At 40.6% G+C, this 9,653-nt stretch overlaps 1 protein-coding gene across 5 annotated transcripts in view; it reads left to right on the forward strand.

The window, feature by feature from the left end:
* The window catches only part of dip2a (disco-interacting protein 2 homolog A), a 77,692-nt gene that overhangs the window by 65,294 nt on the left and 2,745 nt on the right, over window positions 1-9,653 (forward strand). For 4 of the 5 annotated variants that reach the window (XM_029530113.1, XM_029530115.1, XM_029530116.1 and 1 more), the window contains 20 exons: window positions 55-194; window positions 684-820; window positions 934-1,014; window positions 1,535-1,662; window positions 1,844-1,958; window positions 2,496-2,697; window positions 2,835-2,944; window positions 3,269-3,349; window positions 3,507-3,624; window positions 3,783-3,904; window positions 4,073-4,184; window positions 4,321-4,430; window positions 5,224-5,354; window positions 5,440-5,608; window positions 5,729-5,899; window positions 7,672-7,733; window positions 7,997-8,054; window positions 8,138-8,212; window positions 9,000-9,174; window positions 9,347-9,470. In XM_029530113.1, the coding sequence (XP_029385973.1) occupies window positions 55-194; window positions 684-820; window positions 934-1,014; window positions 1,535-1,662; window positions 1,844-1,958; window positions 2,496-2,697; window positions 2,835-2,944; window positions 3,269-3,349; window positions 3,507-3,624; window positions 3,783-3,904; window positions 4,073-4,184; window positions 4,321-4,430; window positions 5,224-5,354; window positions 5,440-5,608; window positions 5,729-5,899; window positions 7,672-7,733; window positions 7,997-8,054; window positions 8,138-8,212; window positions 9,000-9,174; window positions 9,347-9,470 (2,421 nt within the window). The remainder of the gene's footprint in view (window positions 1-54; window positions 195-683; window positions 821-933; window positions 1,015-1,534; window positions 1,663-1,843; window positions 1,959-2,495; window positions 2,698-2,834; window positions 2,945-3,268; window positions 3,350-3,506; window positions 3,625-3,782; window positions 3,905-4,072; window positions 4,185-4,320; window positions 4,431-5,223; window positions 5,355-5,439; window positions 5,609-5,728; window positions 5,900-7,671; window positions 7,734-7,996; window positions 8,055-8,137; window positions 8,213-8,999; window positions 9,175-9,346; window positions 9,471-9,653) is intronic. The other variant, XM_029530114.1, reaches the window with a different exon arrangement.

The following is a 9,653-nucleotide window of genomic DNA, read 5'->3' on the forward strand; positions in this document are numbered from 1 at the left end:
CTGTCACAGTTTGTTGATTAAAATCTGTGTGTGTGTGTGTGTGTGTGTCTGCAGACCTCCAGAAATGGGTGTTCCTCCCCCAGGGAAGGCAGTGCTGTCTATGGGTGGTCTAAGCCACAGTGTCATCCGAGTGGACACAGAGGAGAAACTCTCTGTCCTTACGGTGCAGGATGTGGGACAGGTCTTGCCTGGAGGTACAGTACACTGTACTGTCTATTAACAGTTCACTGTCATTATTGGGTAACACTTATGATAATGACAAAATGGATGGACAACCTGAATATATTTTGTAGTATCTAGTTGAAAAGTAAATTTCCAGTATTTTAATCCAAAGCTCTTTGTATGTTATGGGGAGATAGGTGCTGTGTGGTGCAGTGTGCAAAGTAACAATGCTTCAGCTCTCTTCTCTTTTTCTCGCTTCTTTATTCTGTGCTTTCAGCATCATGGCGGCTATGACGGGATATTAGATGCTCAGTGGTCACTTACATACCATTTAACACACAATTTAAAAGTGCTTTGTTGAATGAGGAAAAAATCAAATTAATTAAATTATTGGAAGACCTTAACTAAAAAGAATGAAGAACCAGACAGGAAAAGGTGAACCAATTTATTTTAAACCATTTTTTTTTTTTTTCTGATGTTAAATTTTCTTGTCCTGTCCTCTCCGGGTTGTGTGTCTGTAGCTCTGATTTGTGTGGTACGAGTGGAGGGGACACCTTATCTCTGTCAGACAGATGAGGTTGGAGAGATCTGCATGAGCTCAGGTAGCACTGGTGTAGCTTACTATGGCCTCCCGGGAATGACCAAAAACATCTTTGAGGTGAGTGTTTAATTTCTCGACCTGTTCAGATTTGTAAGTAAACTGTTAGATGAGCTCTCTAAATATTTTCTTTCCTATACTGCAACCACATATATCCGCATTTACTCTTGCAGACCATCCCAGTAACATCATCTGGGGTTCCCATTAATGACAGACCCTTCACCAGGACCTCACTGCTGGGATTTTTGGGACCAGTAAGTACCAGCCCATTAAAGTGCAATGTATATGAATCTCACTGGTTTAGTAACTTGTGATCATGCTTGTGAAAGGGGGTTCATATGCCTCAGTGTGTTATTTTCAGTGTAGGTGAGACCAGCGACAGTTGTAACGTGGGAACTGTCTGTGAACCAATCTGTCAGTGACTTTCATTCAATTTCTTTCTCTAAATCTTCCATTCCTTCATTTGAAAAACATCATCCACATAAATAATTTTTTTCCTTGGCATTGCTTGATCACCAAGTATCAGACCACAGCTTTAAGAGCTCATTGTTTACCCTACAAACTGCTTGACAATTTCTTCACAGGTCTTTTTTCTTCCTGTGCTGCAAAAGAAGTCTTTCATATCAAATATGACAGACAGTGGTTGAATTAAATGTTAAAATGAAAAAGCACAGTTCTCTCTCATGTTAGTTGAAAGTGCAAGTTTCCTTTATGAACAGCTCCAGTACATAAAGAGCTTGATGATTTCTGTATTTACTTTGTATTTCCCACCAGGACAACCTTGTGTTTGTCGTGGGAAAGATGGATGGTCTGATGGTCGTCAGTGGGCGGAGGCACAATGCAGATGACGTAGTTGCCACAGCACTAGCAGTGGAACCCATGAAGTTTGTGTACAGGGGGAGGTAAAAGAGAAAAGAACCGGAAAAAAAAAAAAAAAAATTATTTATAAACTCTACACTACAATTTTGTACAACAGTCTTACCTGGACAGGCATCTCCACTGACAATGGAAAGCATATTAATAAATGAGCAGCATGATTGAAGGACTACAGTCTTGTAGCTGTCATTTTGTTGTGTGTTCCAGGATAGCAGTGTTTTCCGTGTCTGTACTGCATGATGAGAGGATTGTTGTTGTGGCAGAACAGAGGCCAGATGCCTCTGAGGAGGACAGCTTCCAATGGATGAGCCGTGTCCTTCAGGTGCTCTGTGATTTTCATGTTATCACCCTGTAACATCATATTTATGTATGCATGTAGTTTGGGTGCTTTCTTTGTGAATCAAGTATATTAACTGTTTTATATAGAAATAAAATATAAAGTTTGTGTTGTCAGCTTATCAGTACACAGAGATAATTTATGACAAGGAATAAAGGCAATCACTGTGCTGCCTTCATTTTCAATTTTTTCCTTTTTGTCCAAGTTCCAGTACTGTTAATATGCTATTAGTTTGTTGGGAACAGTTTTTGAAGGCTTTGTTTCATGATATGTTCAAGGACATTATAGTACATTCAGAAGACATCATATACATTTTTTTCCTAAAACATACTAAGCCTGTTCTAATCATTCATAATTTGCCAGAAAATGGAACCAAACCATTAAATAAAGAATAATTCAACATGAAATTGGTTTAAGAGCTTAAGAGCTTAATTAATTTTGTTTTTAGATCCTGAAAAATTCAAATGATCTGATCTCCAGTTCTCCTCTGTGTATGTGTGCGTTACCCATTTCTTTTTCCAGGCCATAGACAGTATCCACCAGGTCGGAGTGTACTGCCTGGCTCTGGTGCCTGCCAACACACTTCCAAAGGCTCCCCTGGGTGGCATTCACATATCTGAAACCAAACAGCGCTTCCTGGAGGGTGCCTTGCACCCCTGCAATGTCCTTATGTGTCCTCATACTTGTGTCACCAACTTGCCCAAGCCAAGACAGAAACAGCCAGGTAAACCACCATGGGTCAGATGGAGCAACAACAACATCTTACTCTAATTCTTCTTCTTCTTCATTAATGAGTTGGTATAAATGTTGCTGTTAACGTCACTGATGTGAATGATATTAACAATTTCATTTGCTGGACAGAGGTTGGTCCTGCTTCAATGATAGTGGGCAACCTGGTGGCTGGCAAGAGGATTGCACAAGCCTGTGGGAGAGATGTAGCACAACTAGAGGACAATGACCAGGCACGTAAGGTAGATAGTCATCGTCATTTCACGCACTCATCACCTCCAACACTTCACACAGGTAAGGATTGGAAATTTGACATAGCTGATGGAGAGGACAGGTTTGACCTCTTGATACCTGACTGAACACAGAATCCTCTCCTATCATATATTACGTCCATTATTGTTCTCAGCTTCATATACCACCATCATATCTTGACTTTCATGGACAGTAAAACATCATGTGTCACCATACTTAATCATTTCTGATAAGAGTTATCTGCCTCATTGTCTTGACTGCTGTGTGTGCTAATCCTAATCCTATAGTTAAACTTTTTTCTCTATTTCCAATAGTTCCTTTATATACAGGATGTGCTACAATGGAGAGCTCAGGCTACTCCAGACCATCCTCTGTTCATTCTTCTGAATGCTAAGGTATATCTATTTTGTTCGCAATCTTTCTACCAATACATCAATTAACAACTGTGATGGAGACTATAAAGACTATCTGCCCTTGAACTTATAACTTTTATCTTAATTAAATATAGATCACATAGATAAATGTACCCTGTTCTTATCTTGAACTCTTCAGGGCACGGTGGCAAGTACAGCTTCCTGTCTGCAGCTGCACAAGCGGGCAGAGCGGGTGGGTGCAGCTTTGATGGGACGTCTAAACACTGGAGACCATGTAGCACTTGTCTACCCACCAGGTAAGAGCTGCTACTACCACCCTGCTACTTGCCCTTTCGTTTCCGTCCCTTAGAGCACAGAGTTGCTTGTATTTCTTCACTAACCCATTTTTCATGAAGTAATCTGTCTGTTAATTATTATCACAAACACCCTGTTCAATGTAAACATTTGTGTGCAGGAATTGACCTGATTGCTACCTTCTATGGCTGCCTTTATGCTGGCTGTGTGCCAGTCACTGTCAGACCCCCGCACCCTCAGAACCTGGCCACCACCCTGCCCACTGTCAAGATGATTGTAGAGGTAACACAAACTCCACTGAGTTGCAACAGAAAGCAAATATAAATCTTCACATCAGTCATTAAAATCATTGAACCAGGTATACATGTACAATCAGCCAATGATGTGTTAATTTAAGTAAGACAATGTACTGTAGTTATAGTAATACTGTTCTGTATCTGTGTCTTAAAGGTAAGTAAGTCAGTTTGTATCCTGACCACACAAGCAATAATGAAGCTGCTGAAATCCAAAGAGGCTGCTGCTGCTGTGGACATTAAGAGCTGGCCAATGGTGCTGGACACAGGTATGCCCACTAAAGTCTTCACTTTATTTTCTTGTAGCATCTCTAAACATAAGATTTCTAAGTAATACAAAGATAATTTATCTGTTTGTCTGTCTGAGTTTAAAATGCTCTTCCTCTCCCTCTGTTCATTTTCTAGATGACCTCCCCAGGAAGAAGAGTCCACAGATGTACAAGCCTCCAACCCCAGAGATGTTAGCTTACCTGGACTTCAGTGTATCAACGACAGGCATCCTTGCTGGGGTCAAAGTATGTTTAAGAGATGTACTCTTTTATAGAACAAGCCATCTGTGTACTCAACAGGGTGCAACCCTCATGTCAGCATACTACCTGCCTTTTTAGCCTGATTAAACAACTTAGAGACATTAGTATTTTGCCATAGGCTGATTTGAATGATAATGGTTACTATCATAATAATATAATGGTTATTACAAACAAAACAAATGAAATTGTTTATATTGGGGAAACCTCAGCACATTTACAGATCCTGGCTCTATGCAATCATTCATCTTGTACCTCTTATCCGTTTCGGGGCCGTGCGTGGTGCTGGACCCAATCCCAGCTCACATTGGGCGAGGGCAGGTTACACCCTGGACAGGTCGGCAGTCCAACACACAGAGACAAACAACCACTTACACTCACACTCACACTCAGACCTACGGACAATTTAGAGTCAGCAATTAACCTAAACATGAATGTCTTTGGACGGTTGGAGAAAACCCATGCAGCAATGGGGAGAACATGCAGACTCCCCACAGAAAGAGCCTGGGAACCGAGCCTGTAACTCTCTTGTTGTGAGGCAACAGTGCTAACCACTATTCCACCGTGCTACCCAGCCAGTCTCTAGTTAAAGGTTATTCAAAGACGGATTTGCTTCATTAGACAACAGTCCAACAGATGTAATGAGAAATACTCCTCTTCTCATCCATGGGTAAACATAATGGATTAATGAAACCATAAAGGTTTTATTTTTAAAGTTGGATTTTACTCAAAATTAAGTTTTCATGCATAATTCACATATGTGTCATATAATCCCTTCTAGATGTCTCACGCCGCCACCAGTGCCTTGTGTCGCTCCATTAAATTGCAGTGTGAGCTCTACCCCTCCCGCCAAATCGCCATCTGTCTAGATCCCTACTGCGGCCTGGGCTTTGCTCTGTGGTGCCTATGCAGGTAAATCAGCAGCTCTAAACAAATGGCAAAACCAAAAATACCATGTTTTAGTCATTGCTACAAAATGTTTTCATCTCTGTTTTAGTGTTTATTCAGGCCACCAGTCGATCCTGGTTCCCCCTCTGGAACTGGAGAGCAATGCGTCTCTCTGGCTTGCTGCCGTCAGTCAATACAAAGTGCGAGTTACCTTCTGTTCATATTCAGTCATGGAGATGTGCACCAAGGGCCTAGGTTCACAGACAGAAGCACTGCGGGTAAGTTTGGCTTCTGAGTTAATGAATTGTGTTGCACAATTGCCTCAGAATTTTTTTTTTTTTCCTCAATTTTTTTCAGTTTTTACTTTTTGTTTATATGACACTTTTTTCTATCTCCAGTTGCGAAATGTAAACCTGGCTTGTGTGCGTACATGCATGGTGGTAGCAGAGGAGAGGCCCCGCATAGCACTTACTCAGTCCTTCTCAAAGATCTTCAAAGACCTGGGGCTTTCTCCACGTGCTGTCAGCACTACCTTTGGCTGCAGGGTTAATGTAGCGATCTGTTTGCAGGTAAGTAGCTATCTAAGGATGACGAGCTGCAGCAGGAGGCTAGTAATGGTTTGAGAGGTCCAAATCACATAATGAGCAATGATTTAGGTGCAGAACTATTTTTTTTTTAAATCTCTCTAACAATTCAGATTTATCGAAGAGATGTGTGATAAACATAAGATTGCACAGCAATTTGCTCATAATTAATCAGATTGGACAGCAGTTTACATGGCATCTATTCCCTGATTTAATGAAAAGGGAGAAACACTAGAATGGACTTTTTACCCACCAAAACGAGATACATACTAAATTGACAAATCAGGATTTTTTTCTTTCCTCCTTTGGCCTTTCAGTCTTTTTGTTTCTCCAATCCTTGGTGATTTATTTATTTATTTATTTAATTATTGTGCGTGAGGGCATGTGTGTCCCTGTATGTGAATACATTTATATATCTATAAATATGCGCACGCACACACACACACACACACACACACACATCTTTATTTATTTGTCCTGCCCTGTCCCGTCAGCCCAACAGGTTAGGGAAACTGGCTGAGCAGGTACTGTGGGAAAAGAGTTGCCGTTTCCTCATTGGGCTGCTGCTGGGTGTGTGTGTATGTGTGTGTGTGTGTGTGTGTGTGTGTGTGTGTGTGAGAGTGAGTGCGTGCGTGTGTCTGTTATCTTGCATGACATTTGAACATGCTTAACCTTACATCAGAGATTTTTTTTGTGTTCCTTTTGTTTCTCTCTGACCAGCTTTGGCTTCATGCTTTTACAGTACATTATACCATGAGCTAGCAGCATGAACAGGGCTGTGAGGCATTTATTTGGGAAGACTTCTTAAGTGATATGTGTGTTAGTTGTATATCTCATTACTTTGGTCTTTGATGCTTGATAATGAATATTTATTCTCTACCAGTAGTTTTGTAGTGAGAGACATTACTTTAACTTTTTATTCATTCCTGCCCTTCAAATTGCTTATTTGTCACAAAACTGTGCTACTGTGATTCCACTGTGTTGACAGTCGTGGCTGATACACTTATATTTAGACTAATCAGGCAGCTGGCTTTGGTTTTGTGGCAAACATTGATTAAGTCTCATTGATATTTTCCAAAAAATGCTCTATTGCTGAAACCTCTGCTTGGCTTGACCCCCGCCACTCCCCTTTCATCCTTCAACCCGCTCAGCTCATTAAACTGAAACAGGCCTGCTCTGTGGCTCTGACAACCAGATGGTAACTCAATGCTAGCTTGTGCTCTGAGTATATACTGGTAAAGAACTGATGGAAAACATAATGTATTGTGACAAGGTTCTCAGCAGTAATGATGACAAATCCAAAGCAGAAGGGATCAATATCTGAAAACGAGAATTAGTACTTGAGAAATGGATCATGCAGCTGAATTAGTATTCAGTTTCATGGCAGGGTTCTGAAAATTTCAGCAAAACAAACAATGTGCATTAAAAAATTTTTGTGACATTTGTGTACGTTTGTTACAACTAGTTCATTTGGTTTATTTGCAGCCTTCTAATAACTGGCATCGTAGCCCATCTTTTTTACACTTGTGACATTTTCTCTGCAGGCACTACAGAATCTGTGGCTACATAATTGAGTTACGCCAAATCCCTAACTGTTGTAGCCTGGCTGGTTGGCTTCTGGCTGCCACCCTGCTTCATCAGTAGTTGTATCATAAGCAGCTTCCACCTCCCCTCCACTCTGGCAACATAAAGCATTTATTAATGTCAGAGCTGCACATATTACACAATTTACTGATGTCTCGTTTGTTTTTCTAAAGGGTACATCTGGACCAGACCCCACCACTGTTTATGTAGACATGAGAGCTCTTCGACATGATAGGTGGGAGGCACAAGAAAAAGTTGATGCGTTGTGTAATTATAATGTTAGTGTATGACTTTTCTAGGGCAAGAAGTAATAATTTTTGGCCTTCTAGTTCTTTTTATTTTGATTATCTGTCTTTCCTTTAATGTCCTTATTGGTTTAGAAGTTTAGTTGAATATAATTTTCAAATTTTGAAGTGAACTGTTGACTTTTTTTATCATGTGTTGAGAAATGAAGACATGACATTGTTAATTTTGTCCATTTGCTTGCCTCTTCTTCAGGGTTCGCCTGGTTGAGAGAGGATCACCACACAGTTTGCCACTGATGGAGTCTGGGAAGGTAAAGCAACATGCAGTGTTGATTTCATGCTGCCAAGAGGTTTCTCTATTCCGTTGTTGAAAAGTATTTGTTTGCTGTTTTAGATCCTTCCAGGAGTGAAAGTCATCATTGCTAACACAGAAACAAAAGGACCCTTGGGAGACTCCCATTTAGGAGAGGTGGGTCATGATGTAATATGATGAGTTTCTCTCATAGACGTGTTCCAATGTCCAGATGCTCCACTTTATCATTCATAGTTATCACTCATAGTCAGATTGTGTTTATATTAACTTAAGATGCCAAGCTACAGTCAGGTTTCCTAATGTTATTGCCTGAGAAACCTGGTTCCCCCATTTGGACTTCTTCAGGAGAATCCAGTTACACACAAAAGATGGATTCTGCTTGATGCTTTTTTTGCATTAATTTTCACAAATGCAGGTCAAAGCACCTGGATAAAAGGAATGCTACCTTATTTATTCCTTTTTTTCCTTTAAAAATAACTATTTAATTAAAGTCTGTGCAAATTTGAAACACAGATGAAGTTGCCTGAGAAAGTGATGATAAATTGGCTGCTCATCCATAGTTTAATTACCTGCTAGAACCAGTCATTGTTGCCAAACATATGCTGATACACACACACACAAATAAACACTGAAATCAGAAAATTGTGTATCACTATCAGAGTGGACTTGTATTTTATAATCTGATAAGGCCTAGTTCAGTATATATTCAGCTTTATTTGGAAAGAATAAATGCAATGAATCTAATTAAAACCATTTATTGCCTTTTTACACCGTACACAAACTCACTGGCACCTCACTTTAATTTTATTTGGTCAGCTGTATAATCTAAAGTTTTTAAGGTTATAATTAGTCTTGCAGATGTGAAACTTTGACCAGGACAGTGGTGGATGTGTATGACCATCTGTGTGATAATGAGCACTTGTCATTGTTGTGTATGTAATAGATCTGGGTGAGCAGTCCTCATAATGCCACAGGCTACTACACAGTTTACGGGGAGGAGGCTCTGCATGCTGATCACTTCAACACAAAGCTCAGCTTCGGTGACACCCAGACGGTCTGGGCGAGGACGGGTTACCTGGGCTTCCTGCGGCGCACTGAGCTGACTGATGCCAGTGGAGGTGAGTTACCAGCGCCCGCTCTGACTTACTGCCGTTAAGATGGACTCACTTTTTTTCACTATGGAAAACTGAAAATATAGTTGACCTCCTTTCTCTTGTATCATCTTAAAACTTGATTTCTTTATCTGATATGATGTAAATTTGACTAATCTGCGATGTGTGTATGTCTCAGAGCGCCATGATGCCCTGTATGTGGTGGGCTCCCTTGATGAGACTCTGGAGCTGAGGGGAATGAGGTATCACCCAATCGACATTGAGACCTCTGTTATCCGCTCACATAAAAGCATAGCTGAATGGTGAGAAAGTTACCTCACTTATCAATTATATCGATCACCAATCCGTTTGCTATTTGTAGTTGAGCAACATCAATTTTGACTTCTAATGTCCCCTACATGGCTTTTCCTGCCATGTTTACTTTTGATTTGTCTCCCCCTCCTACATGCTTCCCTTCATTCCCCACCACTTCCTCCCTCCCGCAG

This window comes from Echeneis naucrates, chromosome 21 (assembly GCF_900963305.1).
Source record: "Echeneis naucrates chromosome 21, fEcheNa1.1, whole genome shotgun sequence".
NCBI lineage: Eukaryota > Metazoa > Chordata > Actinopteri > Carangiformes > Echeneidae > Echeneis > Echeneis naucrates.